A 23,934-nucleotide genomic window follows, 5' to 3' on the forward strand; every position below is an offset into this window, starting at 1 on the left:
AACCTGGTTTAGGTGAAGTGTTGGTGATCGCCCGGAAAGCCCTTGTCAAGCTTCGTATTTACCGAAGTTGATCAATACTATTTCACTCGTGAAGCGAAATGGTATTGATTAACTTTTTATTCATTCCGCGAAAATGTCACCCAATTAATTCTTTCGTAATGATAAAGTTTACACTTGGGTTGAACTATTAACCATTAATAAGGAAAACAATATTATAATAGCAATGATGACGGCAACAAAAACAAAGCCCTTACCAGCCTCTAAATTAACCCCCCCCCCCTGCCCTCACAATTACCTCCCTCCCTCCCAAAAATCCTTAATCTGGAACAAATCCATTGACTTTCTAATATTCATTTTGTAAACTTCACTAAACGTTTGTTACCTCCAAATAAATAGTCAAAAATTTAAATCCATAGTCATATCATTTCAACAATACGAAAATTCAAACCAGAAACTCCAACGACACCATAGGCAACAATGACGTCATACATATCTTTTACATCACCACGCATGCTCGTGACCGCACTGACCGCAGTCTACATTCTTGAAAAAACAGGGCCTGTTGGAACTTTACAGTGTCAACTTGTGGCACGTTTTGTACCTTTCTTTTTTTATAGGGGCCGAAAGAAACAATGAATTAAAATGGTACAAAAGTACCATCATAGTTAACAAAGAGAAAGGTTAAAACGGACCGCGAGAGACAAGGTTGGAATAGTTTTAAAACCTTTCTTAAAAGAGTGCACCGAATAAGGCGTCGACCTGGCCGTCTTGCGTTGCCAATGCTGCGATCGAATTCTGAACTAAATTTTCTGCTTCCATCTTAAAAAACATGATGTGGTACAAAAATAAAAGGAACATCTGTACACAATGATGTTGTTATTTGAACTTAAATGCGAACAAGAAAGGACCTGATAATGATCTGAGCTACATGATCCAGACTAACAATTTTAGGATTAGAGCAATTCACCTGCGACACAAATGGAGAAAATTTACTTATCAATGCAAATTTTCTTCTAAAATAAATACTGATTCGGTTTCTATTTTCCTTCTTTCTTTCCACTTCTTTTTTCTTTAGGAAGCACAAAGCAGTTTCAATCAATGTCATTATCTGATCAACTCCGCACCTACCCCTCCCCTAACCCAATATTGACCGTAACTCGTTATCAGTTGACTGGGTTAGGGGAGGGGTTGGCGCGCAGCTGCTTTGATAATGAAATGGATTCGACAATTTTGTAGAATTCTAGAAAACTGAAAAAAAAAAAATTTTGAAAGAACACCAGATTAGTCGAATCAAATGTCCCATAAAAGGCTTTTAAAGTCCTTCAAATGTGGTAAAAATTTGAAGAAATAGTTCTTTCACCCAGTTACATTTTTCAGTCAAGGAGCTTGAGCATCGAAGTTGACAGCCTACAGCGTTGCGTGACACTCTTCTTCGCGGGTGATACGTCACGCAAAATCATTCGACTTATACATCACGCGGGTCTGTTCCCAATTAAACGTCACGAAAGACTTATCTAAATAATTTTGCACCTTGCGCGGATTACACTAAGTGCAAGGCATAAAAACCTAACAATGTATCTTAATCTCTACCGTTTGGGAAAAAATGTTCGTTAAGGCCGAGCAATTTTAATTTTGATAGGACCTAAGGAAGGGAAATTTAAAAGATGTCTGGACACGTTTTCCAATCTCTATTCCAGTACGTTCCGGTGAATATCCAGTCCATCTGTTCTGTGTATGGATTTATGTCTTCTTTGAACCACCTAGACAATTAAGAAAGATGCCAGTTATTTACCAGTGAGTAAACGTTCATGGCTCTGTGATCAGATGCTAGAATACGCATATTAGAATATACAAGAATAAAATAGCGGTCGATCATACGCAAGGGGATTACTTTCCGCCTGCTGCACGCCAATTTAATAGAAACTTAGGCAAAAACACCGCCGTCACGCTAATTATGCGAAAAAAAAACGAACCGAATCTGTGAAAGAAACCAAAAGTGGGGGGGAGAGGAAACTGAAAACTTTTCGAACACAAAGCTTATTTAATATAAAACATCCTGTTAATTTCCCATTGTGTTTTGAGCTTTATCGAAAAAGGTATACGGTTTTAAAAACCTTGACTTGCTGGTTTCTGTGGTTATAACATGATTTAAATAAAATGCAAAAAAAAGTTCTGCTTACCTGGGAATCCAACGCTCATGTTTTTGTCTTTCTTTTCTCGCTGCCCTTTGCTTTTCCTCCAGTCGTATTTTTTCCATAGTAGCTGTATCTATAAAGAATGATAAAAAAAACATACTAAAATGTTATCAATGAAAACTTTCGTCTATCTGTCCGTCACAGGTATTCATTTAATTATTCATTCAATTCAATTATTTAACCGATTTAGTCAGACTGTCAGTGAGAGACAGACAGTCAATCATCCAGTCAGTCAGTCAGTCAGCCAAACAGATAGCCTGTCAAACTGAAAGCCAGACTCAATATATAGCTAATAGTAGCTATTTAGTGTCTGGAATTCAATCAATTACCCAGACGCCGGTAAGTTAGCCAGCGAGTCAGCCAGTCAGTCGGTCAGCGGGTTAGTATGTCAGCAATTCATTAGGTCAGTCAGTCAGTATGCCAATTAATGAGGCAATAAGTCAATCAGCTTAATAAGTCAGTTAGTCAGTCAGTTGGTCAGTCCATCACTCAGTCAGTTAGTCGTTCAGTCCATTTGTCTGTCTGTCCATCCACCAACCACTCCGTAACGTTGGTCAATCTTTCTAACAATCGTACATTATAACTAAACTTGCCTAAATCACCGTTTTCTAACGCCCGACAGTCAGGTCTGAGCCTTGAATCTGTCGGTGGTAACTAAAGAAAAAAAAAATGTTATTAATAAAAAATACATTCCTGCTCTTATACTTCACAAATAAAACAAAATCTGCAAAAACTGTCGTCAAAGAAACCTGTTCAGGTCTTTCGAAGACAAGAAGAAACAAACAAGTTGATAATTGTTCCATACCGTGGCTTTATCTTCTTCATGGAGTTCATTTAACTGCATTGCGTATGTAGTGAAATTGTACATCTGTTCAAAATGAAAAGGAGCACGACATAAAATATATGTAAAGCACACAATGTGTCCCTAGTTTCCAGTCCATGGGCATAAGTACTTCAATCCTCAAGCGTAATTATTATTAGCGATCGATGATTCGAAAAGCTGAATAGTTTGCAACTAAAGCGGAGACCAGCGAATAGCTAATGTCAGCTTTGGCTTCTCAAAGGACTGTATTTAAACCTTCCCGGGAAAAAGTTTGTTCCACGTCATAGGTATTTACGCTGCGCCATAGCGCGCATTGATTAAGTGCTGTTAAACCGACAAAAAAAAGATCTCTAAGGCCAAAATTAAAACTTGTGAATATGAAAGTGATCTTCGCGGTAATAAACACTACTTGAGCAGTAGAAAAAATAAGGCCTGAAAACATTCAGGCCTGTACGGGATTTGAACCCATGACCTCTACGATACCGGTACAGTGCTCTACCAACTGAGCTACCAACTGGTAGCGGGTCAGGCCTGAAATTTTTTCAGTCCTCTTTTCACTACTGCTCAAGCAGTGTTCATTACTGCGGAGATCGCTTTCATATTGACGTCTTTATCCGCAATTCACATATATGATTTTCATGTAATCACAATCAAAAGTAAAACTGCTAGATCGAATTCATGCGCATGAACAACACAAGAGAACAATTCGCAGCAGAACACACGGAGCTGTTTGTCGCAGATACCAGCTACAGGGATGTGAAGCCTGGTCGTTTCCAATCCTTACCTGTTTACTATTAGGAGGTCGCTCTTGAAATCTCCAGAGGGTCTTGGGTACCGAGGTGTCCACGCTGACGCTTCCACCGCTACTACCGCTACTGAAACTCTCTAGAGAAGTGGCGGATGCAAAGCTGTTTTCGCTGCCATCTGACCGCCGTCTCTTGCTTTCTCGTTTAGATTCCTTCCTAGTGATTTTGTCCACAGTGAAGCACTGGATGCAATCCGTCCAGTCTCCACGCAGAATGAACCGCTTTCTCTTGCTGCGAATTGAAGGAGTTTGAGTCAAGCGCAATAAACTAAATTATTCCGCAGGCTAAGAGATGTTTACTGCCGGAGCTTACCCTAATGCCAATTACATGAATGTCTAGGAGCACTGTTATCATCTTGAGAAGCTGGTCCATCAAATGTTACCCAACTTCCACTCCCCCCACCCCCCCCCCCCCCTTTTCAATCTATCGAGTTTCTCTGACAGTTCACTAAAACGCATTTATAAAGTTTCTTGCCCGAGAAAACATCTCAATCATCTAGTCAGCGGTCGAGAGAGGGTCTACCCACCCAGAATTCCGCGCGCCACCCAAAAGGTTACTGGACCTCCAGCTTAAAACTTGAGAAAAAAACGTGATACTTTGGATACAAGATAGTGATTCTACAAAAGAACAATATCGATAATTTAACGTTTTTTTTACAAACAGTGCTCAATAACTTGTTAATTTTTCTTTGAATTTCAAATTAATGAAAACCATCCTCATTCTGATTGCAGAGAGCAGAAATAGAAAGCATTAACTGTCAGAAGACATCCCTACTTCCGACAAGAAGGAGATTTGAGCTTGAAACAGGGAGAATACTTCTTTAAAGTGTCAGAGTGAAAAGGAAACTTACTCAGCGGAGAAAATGGAACCTTCCACCTTGTTGAGTTCTTTACCAAACCATCCGCCAGGTTTAAAATGTATCAAGCTGTAGTCTCCTGTGGTGTGGTTGGTAATTTCTATTTGACCGAACTGAGAGGAAAAACAATAACTTTTAGGAAACATTTTACTTCGATGAAGCACGGCCATGTGTATTAACCCTTTTTAGCCCACCAATTGATCAGTGACAGTAAATCATATTTTGACAAATCAGCAAACAAAATGTCACATAATTAACCAATAATATGACACCATGGTGAGTTGCGAGAAATCCACCTATCAGCAACCACTTTACCGACACACGTCGGCCACGTCAGCGAGTAATTTTTGTCGGGAAAAATCTCGACGTGTTATATAAAGAGCAAAACAGCATTTACCGTACATTGGATAAGAAAACAAACAAGCTAACAAAAGATAACAACTAACTTGTTCAATCCAAAGCTGTCCCACAATGATATTGTGAACACAACTATTGACGTTATTCCACGTGTAAACTTCATTGCGTCTTGGGAAAACAACACAAAATTATAATGATAAGAGATACCATTTTAGAAATCAAATAAAAGGAAAATTACCTCATGAGGGGAGGAGGGAGGGGCATCAGTATGTAAGGTATTAGTGCCAGACTATAATGATAAGGTTATTAACAATTATCTGTTATCAACTTACTTTGGAAACTTGAGTGTGACCATGCCTTTCGGTTGAATTTCAACCCCTTTTCCCCAGAACTTGAGCTTGGGTTGAACTGTGACATGGAACACGAAGTCTTCACTTTCAACTTGCACTGCACTAACAGGAGGGTGATGACTAACCTGTGAAAATTAACCACAAAGAAAGCAGTTCTTGACTACGCCGTCGTTTTTGTGCGCAAGACGGAAGAGCGATCACATGGGTTTTAGCGCGTGATCACGACTGAGTCATGCGTGATTACGCTGGTCTACGGTTTTAGAGCGAAGTGCTTCGCAGCATTCTCCGCGCTTTCTGCTTCCTCGTTTGCCATGTATTTTCAACAAGGAAAGATGTGTTACAGTTTTCACTATTGCACTGTTATGCACATTTGAAACCAAACAAAGCCTGCTTTTCTATTCCCTATTAACTCTCACCTGTTCAGCAACAAGTTTGAAACCCATGTCTTCTCTGTAAAAGAAAAAAAAAATTGTCATGAGAAATAACTCCGAACCAACAGAATAGATCGCAAAACATCTCATTATCCTTACCGGACCAGTTCATAAGTTTCTCCAAGGAGTGGGTTAAAAGGTTTTCCTACTCTGTCTAAATTCGATGCAGTGGCTGATATTGCAAACGCGCAAACAAACTGTTGAAAAACGAAATAAGGAATATGATATCAACGCAAGAAGGTCGAAGAGGATACCCGTACTAGAAATAGTTGACTTAAAAACTGCAGAGGAAAGAATTCTAATGATAAAGTAGTCGCAGGACCTGAACAAAGCAACAACAACAATAACCACAATTCAATCTAGAACGAGATTCAAATCCAAGACCACGTTAGGACCGAGCCATAACCGGTGTAAAAATCGCCTCTCAGATCATCACCAAACTCTACATGACAACTCCTTTTGTCACGCAATCATCTAACCCTGCACATGTTTTACCTGCATTCTCAACAGCGGATCGTCTAAACTTGAGGCCGTGTGAAGGAGGTTTACATATTCCATGTACTCTGCCACACGCTGCAGAAACGTCAGCGGCTCATTGAAAATTACTAAAACGTGACAAAGTAATGAGGTAAATGTCCGTCACGTGACAAAGTAATGAGGTAAGTGTCCGTCACGTGACAAAGTAATGAGGTAAATGTCCGTCACGTGACAAAACCTACTGTTTAGTAGGCTCGTTCGGGTTTTAAGTGATTTTTTCCACATGGCTCTAATTGAATAGCTTCATAAGAAACGTTTGCTCTCCATCACCTCTATTTTCTCAATTTAACTGGACTAAAGAAGCTAGTGGAGACGTAGAATTGTTAATTGGAATAGCAGAACTGAACTTCAATGTACACCATTTGAAAAACGAAATGAGCTCATAGTAGCTACCCGATCTTTGTTTCATAAAAAAATCTGCTAACCACAGACTAAGGTTTGTGATTTCTTTTTTCTGATTTGAAAAAATACTGATTAAATATTTAAAAGGACTATTGCAAACGAACCTGGCATTGTAATTCTTGACAAATCCTGCAAGAATAACGAGGAAGATGTTAGGTGTTGTATGTGTTCAGTAGGGGTGGGGAGAGGAGAGAGGGGAGAGGGGGGAAGGAGAGAGAGAGGGAGAGGGGGGGGGGGATAGAATCATCACGTGACACTAATACAGGTGGTATCTTACCTTTCCTATACATTGTCTAAGTACCGCCCACACGCTGAATTCGTTCCTAGAAAGCATAGCTACAGGCAAGGCGGTTCTGCGGGGAGAGAAAATTTTGCATACGTCATCATAAACTAGTGCCATCCTTTAAGCGATTGTAAAGACACGCTCTCTGATTGGTCAACAATGTCTATTGTAATCAGCATGCATATGGTAATTAACCTTTGAACTCCCAGAATTGATTAACATGGAACTTCTCCCAATAATACCCATACATTATCCCGCAGGTATTGAAACAACTCCAACTTAACAGGTAGAAATTGTTATCTTGATCTAACACTAAATTCTCATAACTGGTTTACAGGAAAATGTGTAGCAGCTAAAGTGGAGAATTGACAATCAGATCTTGGGAGTTAAATGGTCATCACATCGAAGCAATAATTTCGAAACGGTCTAGAAGAGGTCACCCAGTTTGTTGCACAAGATGGTTCTGACGTCAAAATAGGTATTCAAAACTCTTGTGAAAGATCATTTACACGAAAACTACTGGCGGTACTTTCATTACCCAGTGACTAATCTCCTGCTCAAAGTTATTCTAACTCCCAAGTCTCTGGAAAAACCCACTATTGTATAATACATTCAAATGAAAGGGGTACGTTCCTTGAGAAATTGTAGTGCTGCGTCGCTGAAGGGGGTATTACAAGATGCTTCCTTTTAATTAACTGAGTTCGTAATGTAAATTAGCCACCGTAAAAAGTTCCTAAGCTGACGTTTCGAGCTTTAGCTCTTCGTCAGAGTTTCTTTTGCTCCAACGAGGGGATAACGCTCGAAACGTCTGTTTTAAAAACTCTTCACAGTGGCTAATTTACATTATCAACTCAACTGATAAAACCAAATTATTAAGTACTTTCATGCGGTACAATTAAACATGCTGTAAAAAGTGGTTCCAACGTTTTCGCCAAGAAAGAAAAGTAACCCTGATGTGTTACCATTTAGATGAAAACTAATCCCAAGAAATACTTTCAGGTATGGTACAACCCATTTCACTGTTCAAGGTGTTCCAACATAAACGTGTACTGTACGATGAAATCACTTAAATGAAAGCTACTAGGCATATGATACTCCTTCCACGACAAGGATCTCACAATTCTAATTCGTACGTAATTATACATGGATTCTAACACAGCACACAATACCTGTGGCGCATTTTCCCATTCGCTTTCTTCTCAGTTTCTTGTTTCCTGTAAAGCGCCGCTGATTGCTCCATGTCGCTGGAGGCAGATTTCGACTTTTGCAGACTTTCAGAATCTAGCAAATGCCTAATTTCCGATTTGGCTGCAATATTTGTATCGGACGTACTTCTCGTCAACGAAAGTCTGTTCAAATTTCCCAGCTTTCTTCCAGAAGTTGCCCTCTTAATATTGTTACTATTGGTACTAGTGTTAGGTACGACAATTGTTTCAACGTGATTCTGTTGAACCTCTTGCCCTGCTGCTTCAAGGGTTGCTACACTTGGTACGTACTCGTCGCCATCGTCGCTGTCGTCATCCGAGAGCAAGTCGTCTGGAAGAGGGCAACCAACGTCCGATCTTGCATCGAAAAACTCTTCGTTACAATCACTCGTCAAGGTCATGCGACTTCCATGAATGAACTGCTAAATTAAAAAAAAAAATCATATCATGCTTACCGTTTTATCTCTCAATATCACGATAACAATTCTCTCTTCTGGTTGCCAACCATTTCTTTGCAAAGACGTGAGGAGAATTTAGCGGTAGAGCAGTTTTCGTTTGATTGTCGAAAACCAAAATCAAACTTACCTCAATAGCCAATAAAAACAAAAGTTAACTTCATCATTAGCCGTTGAGAACTCGAGATCAAGGGGGGGGGGGAGGGGGAGGGGGGGCCCGGCAGGTGCAAAGAACTAGTCAGGGAGCAGGGGGAAGGGATCGAAAGAAATATTTTTTTCCAATCTCCTCCCCAGTCACCATTTTCGCTCTTCTTACTACCACCTCCTCAGTAAGTTTTTGTAATCGCTTCAGGCTTTCCTCAATCTTAAAAATCTAAATAGCTGCTGTATTAAACATATGTTCTAGACCGCAGAACCGGCGTGATCTTTTTGGGTTCATCAGGATATGAAGCACATGAGAAGTTTATAGAGCATGAAAGAAGCTTGAGGCGCGGCCGAGAGCAATTCTTACTCCTTGAGTGCTCTGTAAACCTCCTAACGAGCTCTGTGTCTCAATGAACGTACAACTGGCACGCAAACTTTAATTCTCAAAAACAACTTCGACGGACTGGTTATAGTGTGTTTGAGAAGAAAATTTCTACCATGCTCTAATGAGTAGACAGTACATATGTCATTAGGGTACACAATGGAAAATTAAGAACACACGCGTCAGTGAATTTGGTAATACGAATTTAATCTCTAAGTCAAAATGAATATTGGGCTACCACAACACGCAAACACGCGTAAACTCAATGGACTGGCTGATATCGCAGAATATCATTCGACTGAGAAGCTAATATTTCAATTCTCCTTTGAACCTGCCAAACATGTCCTTGAAAAATAATTCGAAATGGTGTAGTGTTTTACCAAGACAAAACTCTGTGGTTAATATGTTTATCTGTTCATTCTCACAACCCGTTTGCGAGATAATGCATCAGAATTGCAGGGATATTCGGGGGGTTTATTGATTCTGAGAGTGAATAATTCCATCGGACTGTTTGTTGTAATACTATATCGAAAATCGCGGCAATAAATCCCCTGACGTGTTCTTTCTTTAGCGCTGCGTTTGAAATGATATTAACTTTGATTACCAAAATGGATTCTGTGTTCTATTTTCATCATTCATAATTCATACCTCTTAAAACAAAATACTCTAAGCAGTACAACTGAGACGTTCAAATGAAGGCGAATGAATTTAGGATAAATGTTCAGTCAATAAATGCCATTCTAGAACAAGATTTTTACCTGGAATTATTTGTCTTTGGTTACGTTGGCCCGTGGGCGTAAGATTCAACTCATGACAAATTGTAATGACTGAAAAATATTCCTAAGACGCGAATATGAAAATACCAAAACCACATTTCATAGTGCTCCGTGTATTTATCATAACTCAAGTTTAATCATGTTAACTTTTTTCTGCTGTTATTGAAAATGATAATTCGAGAGAGAGTCTGGCAGATTTCACACAAGTCTCATTGGAAAGAATACTTGTCGTATTTGAATAACAAATTAGTCAAAAAGATGCCTAAGCTTGGAAGATAATTCATCACGGAACGTCAACCAGAAATCAAAGCAGTAATGTGAAAAATAGTTACGATATTTAAGAACGCGAGGTATAAAAATAATATGAAACTAATATTGACCTAACCAACAGGACAAGATTTCTCGCCGTTTGACGACTAAACATGAAACGCTTCTGTTCATTCAATTATCTCTTTCTTTAGAATTTCTATTACTCGTTTACTCCACTGATAAAACTTTTATTCGATACGGCAAAACTAATCCATCAATTTCATTACAGCAAAGAAACGGATTCATTTCGTTCCGATTTCGCATCAAATGACCGAGGAAGTCATCCGTATAAATTCTATTCCTAAATGATTTTTTTCCTATCATGATTTCATCAGATCATGTCGTGTAAATACGCTTTACACATAAAAATGTCAGAGATCACTAAAACTGGTCAATAGGACTACAACTGATCCTTAAATAAAAGTAGATAACAATGCTAAAATTTGCCATCTTTTCACGGATTAAAACCTTTCTTGAATATTTATAACCTCCATATTTGAAGGTGAATTTTAATCGCCTTACACAAATACAGCTTTTTAAAAGCGTTCGCTCGTGAAATTCGCCTGAGCGAAACATATTTTCCTTAAAATCTATTTGACACATTTTCTGTTGATTTTCAAAGTTGTAAGCCAATCGGAAAGCCAGAAAACCGCACAAACAACTTGACATCTAAGCTAAAGGACAAGTCAGAAATCCGATTGGCTAAAAATTAAAAAAACCAATTTAAAAACGCCAGAAATAAACACAAATTTTCACCCAGAGACAATGGCCTAACGCGGGTTTTGACAAACACCTACAGCTATGCAAATGTAATGCAAATTCTTTGAAGAGGGAAGAATACGCGATGGCAAAATTAAACGGCGAGATCTTACCTCGTGGGCTCCAATTGAGCACTCCAAAGCATGATGTTCTGTCGCCAAGACGTGAAGAGCATCCTCAAGGACTCTTCTTTTCTCGACTTCTTCTTCAAATCTAAGATGACGCACCTGAAATTCCGAATTAAGCGAGAACGAAGCAAGAAGATGCTACTGACAAAACGTCCACACTGAAGACGTAATTAACATAAACCCAGCTTAAAACCGCTGACAGGTAATAATAGGACACCAAGTAAACACGGCAGTTGCCGGAAGTAAGTTTTATAAACTAAAACCACAATGCAACCGCGTTGAATAGCTCTTTCTTCTCGACGTATCTGTTTTGATCGATGTTATCAAATCTTTCATTTAATTATTACAAAAACCTTCCCTTTAAAGTGAAAACGCGAAACATTTCAACGAAGACATCGGCCAAGGATATTCAAAAAGTCTTCGAGAATTTCTCGCCGCCAAAGATCGCCATCTTGATCAAATTTTACTGTCGGGTTCTTGACTTAAATTTCAGTAATAATACATGTGATACATTCTGGTTTTTGGGATTAAACGAGACTGCCACGTATGGCAAAAGGAGTGAACATTATAGAAATAAAATATTTTATACTCGAATAGGAACGGTTACCGAAAATGAAATCAATATAACAATGAATTATAAAGTACTACGAAAATGAAACGGCTCACAGACGGTCAGTATTAAGAACGATCACAAAGGATTCCACCTTTTCGTCCCAACTGTATTATTACTCGGTCTATGTTCATTAACTGAACAAACAGACGGCAAAATGGCAGCTATGATTTCACTTGTTCAAAGGTAGGATCAACAACGTAATTTACATGAAGTTAAATTTGATTTCTGAATGTTTCCGCTGTCCGATCGTACCTCCTCTTGTTGTGACAGTAAATCCAAACAGTGAGTCAGAGCGTTACACATATTACGAGCTGTCGCTACCACCTCGTTGAGTTTCTCGCTGATTTTAACTAAACTTCCTGCCATAGAAAAAAAAAAAACAAACAAACAGTATACATCAAACGAGCGAAAACGTCTTCTTAACATCAATTTCCAAATGAATAAATTCGTTTGGTCAAGAACGCGGGTCACTGAAAAAAATCTAATCCCTCATCAGCAATCCACCACTTTCTCTCATATTGCATTACATAATCGTTGTTTTCGACATTGCTGATGCGAAGAGTGTGAAGGGGGCTTGTCACATCAAGGGCGTAGCTGGAATTTTTCAAAGAGGACTCGGGAGTAGGGGTCACGGTTACGAATTTTCGGGAGCTTTACATGCAGCGGCTTTTACCGCGAGTTGTCACGCGTGTTGCGACGGATGCACTACGTGACTCATAACCTGTGTGTCTCACCTTTAGAATTTGACTCCGATGAATATGAGTTGGATACGTCTGCAATTGTCTTATTTATTCCATCAACTTGTTCGTCGAGAAGTTGCTGATGGGCACGAGCGCTCTGTGTATCAGCAATACACGTGTCGGTTAAATTATTCTTCAAGGTTAAAACCTTACCCGTAACACCCTAACATCCTTTTGCATATTCTCCATACTGGTCTTAGTATATTTCCTAAGATACTGACAAGGAGAATTTGTTTATAAATCAAGAGCTTCTCGATTTGGTGATCATTTTCTTTAGTCTCGTGTCATTAATGTTTGTTCAAGGAGTGATATTGTAGAGAGAAATTAGATGCTGGTCAATCTTAGGGATTAAAAGGTTGATCATTCACCTTTAGCGAATCCTGCATGCTGCCCAACGGTATCACATCCTGTTCTTGATCATCAATAAGTACTGTGGGTTGAGTTGTGTAAAAAGTGCTATAGGCGCAGTGCTCGTGCAGAGAGTTTAACCATCGCTAGAATGAGAATGCAGATTAAAAGGAACTTTCACTAAGGCTTTCACTGGAGGCTGATGGTTGCCGTTCACAGGCAACCTGTGGCACTACATGCTAAATGTATAGAGACGTAGGACAGAATGGAAAGGGGTAGTAGATGTATCGACAGGCTGGAGCAGTGCAGTGCCTTTCCATGGACGTCGAAAGAAAAATACTTAATAGCCACACCAGCCACACAGCACAAACAAGAAACAAATTTCAGATGAAGTCGGTGGGAACTCAGGATAAAGCCATTCCCATTTTTCTCAAGCACGGGAAATCTTCGGCAACCAAGACACGTTCCCCTTCCACCACCCCCACCCTCACTCAACCCCCTCGTCCCACCCCTCGCTTCAGTCGAAGCCAGTTCTTCTTTGCCCTACCGATCGGATTTTATAGGCTCCTGAGTCGCGCTTGGCGCGAGTTTCTTGACTAATGACAGCTCATGGCAAAGCAATCCCGGAATCCCAGTGACACCCAGTTGAAAGCTCCTGTAACATGGTTGCCAGCGAGACCAAAGACAACTATCTGTTGAGGCCCATCCGACACTAGTAACAGAGGAATAAAAGTTCTAGCCTGCGAGCTAATTTGCCGAGGATCTGGGACTACTAGACCCCTTGCAGACCTCATGCTCACTTACGTTGCTCAAGGCCTCATACATGAAACGAAGACACGCTCGTGTTGTACCGCTGATAAATAAGGCCCGCGCGCAGGCTTCAAAAATTCCCAGGCGTGGAATTCTCCGCTTCAAGGTGAAATGCAAAGCGAAATAACGGAGAACGAGTTAAAAGGAAGGCTAACGTGAAAACCAGACCTACTCCATAAGAAAGGCGTAGAAAAAGGATTTAACGATACAGACCTGGCGTTGGACTTGTGGAGTTTTTTCACTCGGTGGAATGCTCCAGATCTGAACGGTATTATCTGAATAATGGATTTTAATTTTGTGCTTCTCGTCCTTAGGTACCTACAAAGGAGGACGCAAAGACGATGCAGTTACACAAAAAACATTGTAGAAGTTTTAAAAGAAGATTTTGTTGCTCTGAGATTGTGGACACTAGCTACACAAACGAAGGCTTACAGAGATACACAACACAATAATCACGAAGTAAGAAAGATTGCTCAACAAACTTACCGAAAATTTACAGCGGTCTAAATATCTATAACCTTGTCTCTTCACACTCGCCGCTGCATCAGCTCTGAGTAAAACAAAAGGTGTCAATTTTTACCACGATTTAAAAACTCTGAAAAGCAAAGTCAAGATATTTTGAATCCTTGTGTGACGCACAAATCTAGAAAATACTGTAAAGTTAATTGTTACTTCTTGCCCTTTGCATCTATCTTCTTGCAAATCCACAGATATTCTCAGAACATTTATGGTGAGAATAAAAGCGTTACTTTCGTTCCTGTGCAAAATTTCACGCGCACTTGACACGCACTCAAGTGAAAAAAAAGGCCTTTTTTCTTTCCAAAATTTAAATCTCGATTCCGTCAAATTCCATTAAAAAAATAAATTTGAACTATTTAGAAGGATGCAGTCCTCTGTAAAGTACTCACCTCTTATTAAAATAGCTAAGTACACCTCTCTCTAGGACAACCCAGAATTTCTTCCACCCAAAGAACCGGGAACGCTGCGAACATTAAAAAGACCGTCAATACAAAGATAACGATACACTTCATGCAAAAAAAGAAAAAAAAATTTAAAGGCTTTTAGAAAAATTTAACTCAAGTATAAACTGTTCCGATAGTAGTTTACAGTGAATTACAGTCAGTTTAGCGCAGCTACCGTTGAAACTCACGTCACTTATACTAATGTGGAGTATCTCACCTTGAGCAGAGCACCTTCATGTCTTGACACCACCTTGTGAAGTTTCTGTCACAGAGATGGTCCAAAAGATTTATCTCTAATCTCATTAAAATTTACCTGGCAACAAGTTTTGACAAATGACACTTTTTTTTCTCCTTTTAAAATTTAATCTAAAATTTTAAAAAGCGTTCGTCAAATACACCTCGCGGAAAAACGTGATTGACTAGAAAGGCGTAAAATTTTCATCTGATAAGTTAAGAGAGTGGAACGAGTTTTGCGACTCCCTAAGTATATACTAATGAAAGCAAGAAGCAGTACATTCACACATCACCTTCGATTCTCGTTATTACAAATTGCTCTATAGTAGTATCATGGTGGAATCTCGACATCTCCATTTCTCGGTTTCTCGACGCTCCCGATAATTCAAACTATATTTACCTTTTCAAGCTCTTTCCCGATTTTTCTAACTCTCCAAGAATTCCAACCAATGTCCGAAATATCAGTATTGCGCTGTGGTAAAAAAGTGTCTAAACGAGATCCTTCTGGAGTCTCCAAAGTAAATATTGCCACAAAGGGACTTAATTTAAACAGGAAACCACATACTGTTTACAAAAACTATCGAAAACGAATAAGATCTGCTTGATACAAACCTGCAGTGGTTGAACATCCAACAATTGCTTCATTTTCTTATTAGTGGCTAAATCCAAGGCTGTCTGACCTAAGTTTTACAAATACAGGTAACGAGAATACTTAAACTTACAGGTAGAAGTTGTTATATTGATCTAACACCAAATTCTCCTAGCTAATTTACGAGGAAATGTGCAGCAGCTAGAGGGGACAATTAACGTCAGAGATCTTTGGGGTTGGGGAGGGGGGGTAAACGACTATCATTCTAAACAGTAGTACATGTGTACAATTATATGCTCTTGCCCTCAATCAATAATAAGGACCCTGAACAGTTTGGAAGGCGACGCCAAGGGAGACATCTATTAAACAATTAATGTGTATTTTAAGATCGAGTTTCGTAAACGGCTGGATGCGTTTATCGTCTCTTACTGAAGTCTCTTAGCCGCAAGTTAACCTCAGAATAATGTATGTAAGTAGTGATGAGCTCCGTATAGAAACTTTAATAATTTGCCGTCGGGGTTTCCTTTCTCAGACCACGCAAATTTTTTATGATTTCAAGTTGTTATTTTGCAGAAGACAGCGAAGAAGTGTAAACACTTTTAAAACGCAAGTGTTGCATATTAGATCTTTTTCTTGCCACGTCTTCGTTGCCGCCGCTGTCGTGGTTTGCTAAAGGTCTCTATCATGTAACACACAAAGCAATGACCCAGTCATTTTCTTACCATTGCTGTTTTTGATAGTGGTGTCTGCCCCGTGCTGTAAAAGTGTGACTGCAATCACTTTGTGTCCCCTGACAAAAAAGAAATGGTGTTCTTGAAACTCAGTCTTTCTACACCTCCCCTATTCTCTATCGCCAAACTAAAACTCTTAAGACCAAATTCATGTGTAGTGGTTAAAGAAAAAAAAACAGCTTTGTTTACACACGTATATTAGGAAAGGAATTTAGCCACTTTCCCTACACTCGCATTGGACAGTACTGTATCTGTACATGTATCCTCTAAAGGTTAATCTTTACAAAGCTCCATCCAAAGGCTGCGATCACTTACAAGGAACTTGAACCTGACATCCTCTATTTTTTCAACAGAAAGTTTCATTGCCATAACTTTTAAAGCCTTAGAAGAAGAAATTCAAAATTCCAAAACGATAGCAACTTAAGAATAGCCAGACATATAGTGTAGCTTGTTAGCAGCCCAGATAACAAAGGCCTACATTGATATCTCATAATCGTTGGTTACTAGTGAAATTCACCTTATACGGGTTGTACCCTAGTTTTAATTTGCCATTCTCACAGATTTCAATTGGTTTTGTGACACTCAGTTCAAAGGGAATCAAAGACTTCAATATTAGAGTACAATTTTCATGGCAAGATACGCTAAATGATACTCCTATTCTGATTGGTTGTTACTTACGATCTAATACGGACAGACGCATAGCTAAAGTCACAGTTAACGACAGTTTTCTATCATCATATAAAACAAATAGATTCCACGGGTCTGTACAGTAAAAGATCAGAGAAGCATTCAAGATGTGGTAAAAGCATCGAGATACATCCAGATGTACCTCACGTGCCACTTCTTTGTTCTTCATATATTTGACGCCATCTGTGATATATTACTGAACAGATTCACGGCAACATGGAATCTCATTGTTAACCCTTTAACTCCCAGATCAAATTTGTAATTCACCTTAATCTTAACCATACAGTTCTCATAATGTTAGTTCAGAGAATTTAGAATTGGATCAACTAATTATTCCCAAATTGATATTTTTCTTTACTCTCATCACTTATCTGGTTGATATCGTATTGATATTGTAAGGAGAAATTCTGTCTTGGTCACTCATGGGAGTTAAAGGGTTAAATTGACCTACAGACTGTGTAGAAAAAATGTACCTGTATGCAGCGCAATGCAATGGAGTGTTTCCTAACATGTCTTGGCAGTTGATATTTGGAGGATTTGTACTATCAATCTGAAAATATATCAATTAAATAGAAAACCATCACTTTCACAGTCTGGTTAGGAGGTCAAGCACTAGTTTGTCTACTTAGGTAATTTTCAATGTATATTAGATACAGGTAATTGAGTGTTAACAGCTGAGTTGAAAACGTAAACTGACTACCATAAAGAGTTTAAAGGCTGACATTTCGAGCATTAGTCCTTCATCAGAGTGATTGGAGGAATTGTGGGTTGTGTCTGGGTTTATATGCAGAAAATGGAGCTATGCTATTGGTGGGAATATTGTGACAAGAAAACAAGAATAAATAAGTTGAATGAAAAGCGTTTGTTGATACTGTGGGGATTAAGAGTGCCGATCTGGAAGATGAATTTTTGTTCTAGTGTTTTGTAGCTTTCTGAACTGCCTAGATGTAAGGAAGGCTGGAAACTGCCATATGTTGTTTAGAATGATTAGGGAAATTATCTTAGATACAATCAGATCCTTGACATGACCCACCATTTCATAAAAGACCAAATTATGTCCAAGGACATTTCAAGAATCACAGAAGTCATTCAAAAGAGTGGACATGAGCAAGTCCCCAGTACTCTTGTAACAGCAATTAAAGGTTTGGGCAAAGGGATGATCATTAACAAGGGGTGATGAGAAGCAGGTATGTAAAGGAATAGGAAAAACTCAGATATAATTAACACTCCGAAAAGTACATACAAGTATAGTCTCATTTGTCATGAAAAATTTGATTTTAATGTGCATACCAGTTTCTTCAGCTCTGAGGTGTCACCTTCCCTTGCAGCTGTGAGCAAATGTTCCTCAAGTTTCAGCTGGAGACTCCTTTCTGCAGCTGAACAGGGGCAAAATCAGAATGATGCAATTAGTGGGTATTAGAGTCCCCAGCTCACAAAGTTTCAGAAAATAAAAAGTTGAATAGAACTGTTCATCAATATCCAAGTCACGAAAAAATGTGGGAGAATGATAGATACTATTGGAAATTCTCAAAAAAAATATCAAAGGTCTCTTAGGAGGATAAGTGGAATATTTCAAAATCTTTGTCATTCTGAAAGATATATATTTAATTTAGTAATATAGCCTCCTAGAGATAATTTATAAGCATGGAAAGTTGAATTTAATAATATTTAGGATTAATAAATACATACAATCATCACATGCTCTGTTTTAAAGAGAGCTCCTTCCATAACTGACTTTGCAAACACATCTTTTGTTAAAATTTTTCAATTAATTTCCTGAATTTTTTTTTTTTTTTTTTGCTAACTAGGACATTTTTCAGTTCTTTACCTAAATTCGTGAGTAACAGTCAATTCTTCATGGCTGCCATCATGCTGATTAGTACATGTAGCTATGGAATAGTATACTGTACATCTATAATATACATTTGTACACATGCGTATATACATATATATACATTCAGACTAATCCTTACCTTTGATGAGTTGTTTAACTTCTATACTGTTGGTAACCTGACTTGATTTTCTACCCTCTCCATTGATGATAGTAACATCTGCATCATGCTGAATCAGTAATGTGACCACATCCTGACAAAAGATACAGCAACACTCATAGGATTAAGGGAAAGTTTGAGTAAGAGACACACTTACATAGCTGCCAAAATTTTTCTTTAATTCAGTGGCATGAAGCAACTAAGAATATCACTTCATGAACATGCATTCCTTTTAACTCTTTAAATCCTGAGAGTGACCAATCCTGAATCATTCTTTAAGATCGCAAGAATAAAGGAAATAATGACAAACCTAAGAACCTTTGCTTGTTAAACAAATTCTTCTTGTCAGTAACAAAGGAAATGTGAAAAAAAAAAGAGTATGAAAAATATAGATACTGATGGTGGGGTGTGAAGGGTTTAAAATATACTAGTCTCAGTAATCTCACAGAAAAGCCTTGAAATTTCATAGGTTTTTTGGTCGGTACACAGGTATGTGTTTCCAGCATTTTCTTAGGTTTCCCAGACAGCTCACTTGTATCAATTTATTCTTCTAGGTTGAGAGAGTTACTGTAAGAAGTGTCTTGTCTGTGAGCACTATACAATCATCCAGCTAGGACTGGGTTAAGAGGTCTTAATTCCACCCTGACTGTGTCATCGTGTAATTTTTTTGTGGGCAAGATAATCAACTCACAAAGTGCCTGTCTTCACCCAGGAGTAAACCCTGAGAATGACCAGCATCTAATTTCTCCTTACAGTATTATGGCTGAATCATTCATTGAGATCATGAGAATATAGGAAATGATCGCCACCCAAAGAAGCTTTGATTGTTAAATGAATTCTCCTTGTTGGTACTAAAGGAAACTTATAGCAAAGAGAACGGAGAATATGGATACTGATGTTAGGGTGTAAAGGTTTAAGAAACCTGACAAAGTGGTGGAAATCAACCTCTGATGGGCATCCACAGGGAGAAAATGAAACACCTATTGCTCCACATAAATTGTAAAAGACAAATGATGGAAATTTCATTTGGTCAGAGTAATGTTTCTTCTAGTTATCCACTGCACAAGAATATATAATATTTCAGTCTCTACTCTCCTTACTCAGTGGTACCGTACATAAATGAATGTCCATGTCAAAAACTCACCGCTCTTCCAGTGAAAGCTGCCCTGTGTAGTGGAGTGTCTCCCATTCCATTTCTGGCATTGACATCAGCTCCATTCTAAAGAGATGGAAAACATAACTATTTCTTAATGAAAAATATCTCAATATAGGGGATGTGATGGCCTCCTTGTCAACATACTACACTCTTAGTTAAGAAGTTCATGTGCAAGACCTGGCTGGGTTAACCTTTACACCCTAACATCATTATGCAGATTCTCCATACTGTTCTCCATACATTTCTTTAAGATGTTAACAAGGAGAATTTGTGTAACAATCAACAGCTTCGTTAGTATGATTGAGACGTGATATTGTAGGGAGAAATTACATACTAGTCACTCTTAGGGGTTTACCCTTTAACCTCTAAGAATGACTAACATCCTATTTCTCTTTACATTATCTCCTCTGAATTAAACATTAAGGTCATGAGAGTAAAGGACATGATCAACAACTTAAGAGGCTCTTCATTGTTAAACAATGAAGAAATGTAAAATGGTTTCCGTGTTTACATAGCCTGATGTAAACACGCGGGAGGTTGGGAGAACACAAGATAAGCGAAGGAAACCACGACGCAAAGCGGAGTGGTTTCCAGCTTATCAAGTGTTCTCCCAACCTCCCAAGCGTTTACATCAGGCTATGTAAACACGGAAACCATTTTACATTTCTTTATAAAATAACTAATGAAAAAGGAACGAAAACCGTGTTTACATACACTCATGTAAAATTGTTTTATGGCCAATCAGAGTGCGCATACTATTTGAATTATTTTATAAATTCTCCTTGTCAGCACCATAGGAAATGTATAGAGAACAGTATGGAGAATATCCATACTGATGTTAGGGTGTTAAGGGTTAAAGGGTAAATAAGTTGTAGTCTTGAGCAAGACACTTTTCTCCCACAATGTCTCTCTCCACTCAGGAGTGTAAATGAGTTCCAGTTAATTGTCAGGGAAGCCTAACACAAGGGTGGGTGATAACTGCCATGGGCTGGTATTCCATACCAGAGGAGTGAGCATATTCTTCCTCACTTCACATGACAGTTATCAGGGATAAGCCATGATAAGTAAGGCCATGTTGCCGCAAAATTTGGACCCCACCTCCCCTTCCCCTCCCCTTCCCCCCTCAACTTCCCCCCTCCCCTTCCCTAGTAACGCCTCAAACAGAAAAGAGCACCTTGCAAACAAATACAAAAGCATGGGCTTGCCACTTACCTCAAGCAATGCTTTTGCAACATTACAATGTCCAAAGTATGATGCAAGATGGAGAGGGGTCCAGCCTTGATTTGCTTTTGATTTCCCTACAGATAAACAGTGATAAAAACTTAATGACTCAAAATCTCTGAAAACTCTCTCTGTTTAAAAAAAAAAAATGACACTTAACATTGGCCACAAAGTGAAAAAATAAATCTGAGACCCCTGGAGTAAGTTGTTGAACCCCATCAGCTTTGCTTACACAATCAGATTCTTAAATACCAGCTGAGCTACAAAGAACTTTCTTTGTAAGCTAACCAAGATTAAAACCCCTTTACACCCTTGTATCAATGTGTAGATTGTCCTTACTCTTCCCTATACATTTTCTAGCATGCTGACAAGGAGGATTTGTTTAAAGATCAGGAGCTTCTTTAGTTGGAGATCATTTCATTTAATCCTTTGATCCTACCGTTTAATTCAATGGGGATAATATTAGGAGATATTAGAAGTTAATCAGTTCTAGGGGTCAGAAGGTTAAAATATTACCCTTGTTGAATTATTGGTTTACAAATAATGAAATTCAACATCACTAAAAATACCTTTGTCCAAAAAAATTTGGATCTGTATTCTCTGCTTTAAATTTGTAACTTCAGCCATTGCTCTCATTTTCCATTTTTTCAGGCCAATTTTTTTTGGTACACACACAACTCACACCACTTATATCATAAGTCTCAATAAAGCACTTTGCAATGGGTTATTATGAAAACTTAAAAGATATTAGCTAACTATGATTCAAGTGTAAAATGTACAATATACATCTTGAGCCCCAGCTGCAAGTGAGTTTATAATTATAAGTACAATCAAGTTTTCCTTTTTAAAACAGCAATTTAAAATATAAAGTTGGGAATCAAGGGTAGCACTTACAAAGCAGGAACTATCACAAATACAAGTACATTCTATTTTTGACATCTTCCATGTGAAACCTTGCTCATTAACTTACCTACTAAGTTATATCATATACAGCATTAGAAACACAATATAACTTACCTTTGCAGTTCACATCAATACTTGAACGAGAGCTACTTTTGCCAGGTGATTTAGCTTGCAACAAACTCTTATAAGAAGTAAAGAACACCAAAAACTTGAGAGATAATCAAGCTAAGGAAAACTCTAAAATAAAGGATGAGACACCCAATATAGCACTGTTAGAGAAGTAGTCAATTTTTTTTTTTTTAACTTGTGTGAAACAAATATGATTTATGTTCAAAACTGATGTTATTCATTGTTGTTCAAATAATTTTTTGCTTTTTTTCTTGGTTAGACAGGAAATAAACTGGTGGAATATTGTTCCTTAAACTACTCTTATTGGTGAAGTATTGCTGGTGATATCTGAAGTTTTTTTTTTTTATAGAAGTTTCTCACTTAATATTGTTCATGAATGATCAGCCACTAAATTCCAAACTTCAAAATAATGTCTGTTATTAAGTAAGTTTACATTGGAGCACATTAAAAGGTTCTTCAAGTTAAAAAGTAAGAATGTCCCCACACAAATCTGACAACATAGCGAATGCCAAGTACCATTTTTCAAATTGGGTTAACTTAACCCAAGGTTAGGCAAATTGAGATGACCTGATCGATGTCATCATTCTTAAATAGAATGGCAAACAAAGGCATGTCCCCAAGATGATAAAAATATAGAATTACACAGTGAAACTGTAACACAATACTCAATACATGTGGCAAACAGAATGTTAATGTCAGAATTAAATTATTGAAAATCAAGTCCTTTTTGGTAATCAAGTGAACATTGGAGAACAAAACATCACTCAGACATGATTAGGCGGTTTATATATCAGCTGAGTAACTGTGATTCCGTCCGTTGTTTGAAAATTTCAACATGTTTGAACTTTAAAAATTTTCACAACAGGTACAGCCGATGCTGTGTACTACATTATGCCACAGTAAATATTTTGGCGATGGAAAGGAAATGTTTCAATCATAAATTTGTCTCGTGATGTTACACTTACAAAACGCAACAGCTTGCATTACAAACACCGACATTCAATTTACACGAAGTTGCATGTACGACACTTTTGGTAATTATTTGGGAAGAGGCGATCACATGTGGAGATTTTGTTAGAAGACTATAAAGAAATATTACATAAAAGCTACTGTTATCGCTTCCGGTGAATTGCGTGTGAGAAAGACAACAGAACGAACAAACATGAAAGTAGTTAAATTTTAAGCTCTATCGATAAGCTTTTCATATTCAATTTGTCAAGGATGAGAGTAGCTTCAAATAAACCGCAGAAAAGCAAAATAAATAAAACAAGCGATAACTTGTTTTCTAGCGGTTGGAAGCCATACCGGTAATTTTAATGCTCAGTAGGCATAAAAACAATAAAACCTTTACTCACAAGTACGGTGTCCAAATCACCTCGACGCGCCGACTGCAAAAGTTTCTCCTCATTTTCCTCTCGTTTACTTGAGCTAGACATGCCTCCAATCAGACAGGAAAAAATATTTCATCGTCATCTACCCATAGCTATTGATTAAAATGAACATTTTGCGCTATTACCACGCAAATCATAAAAATCTCCTCGCCTCTTCCATCGAAAATTGCCCCGTAGGTCTAGAATCGTCTGGTGCCCAACCCCCTACCTTAGGCTTACTAGAACCCAATC

General features: G+C 38.3%; 1 protein-coding gene across 2 annotated transcripts; it reads right to left on the reverse strand.

Moving 5' to 3' along the window:
• Window positions 1-846: 846 nt before the first annotated feature.
• LOC113669748 (oxysterol-binding protein-related protein 1) lies at window positions 847-23,930 on the reverse strand. 2 transcript variants are annotated; one of them, XM_089203349.1, is made up of 31 exons: window positions 23,668-23,930; window positions 22,298-22,364; window positions 21,272-21,357; window positions 20,048-20,122; window positions 18,886-18,997; window positions 18,203-18,288; window positions 17,386-17,462; window positions 16,217-16,284; window positions 15,518-15,585; window positions 14,889-14,933; window positions 14,618-14,691; window positions 14,196-14,259; window positions 13,923-14,027; window positions 12,920-13,045; window positions 12,546-12,648; window positions 12,064-12,170; window positions 11,184-11,297; window positions 8,210-8,667; window positions 7,035-7,110; window positions 6,862-6,886; window positions 6,314-6,423; window positions 5,918-6,015; window positions 5,804-5,837; window positions 5,370-5,512; window positions 5,127-5,205; window positions 4,675-4,793; window positions 3,803-4,055; window positions 3,001-3,063; window positions 2,789-2,849; window positions 2,181-2,268; window positions 847-1,760 (listed from the first exon to the last, which is right to left on the reverse strand). In XM_089203349.1, the coding sequence occupies exons 1-31, from the start codon at window positions 23,746-23,748 to the stop codon at window positions 1,658-1,660; spliced, it is 3,168 nt and encodes a 1,055-aa protein (XP_089059475.1). In that variant the 5' UTR covers window positions 23,749-23,930; the 3' UTR covers window positions 847-1,657. The 2 variants fall into 2 exon arrangements, with proteins under 2 accessions (XP_089059475.1, XP_089059477.1); XM_089203351.1 differs by having other exon boundaries at window positions 8,210-8,664; window positions 23,668-23,908.
• Between the last annotated feature and the right edge of the window lie 4 nt (window positions 23,931-23,934).

This window comes from Pocillopora damicornis, chromosome 1 (genome assembly GCF_964200805.1).
Source record: "Pocillopora damicornis chromosome 1, jaPocDami1.2, whole genome shotgun sequence".
NCBI classification, from domain to species: Eukaryota; Metazoa; Cnidaria; class Anthozoa; order Scleractinia; family Pocilloporidae; genus Pocillopora; species Pocillopora damicornis.

Bases quoted from the DNA above. Each gene is read 5' to 3' on its own strand.
- LOC113669748 (XM_089203349.1), bottom strand. From the start codon at position 23,748: ATGTCTAGCTCAAGTAAACGAGAGGAAAATGAGGAGAAACTTTTGCAG. The intron at 4,056-4,674 runs GTAAGTTTCCTT...TTCAATTCGCAG, and splicing joins GGTTCCATTTTCTCCGCTGA to CAAGAGAAAGCGGTTCATTC. The intron at 2,269-2,788 runs GCAAGTTTAGTT...CATTCTTTATAG, and splicing joins GTTAGAAAACGGTGATTTAG to ATACAGCTACTATGGAAAAA.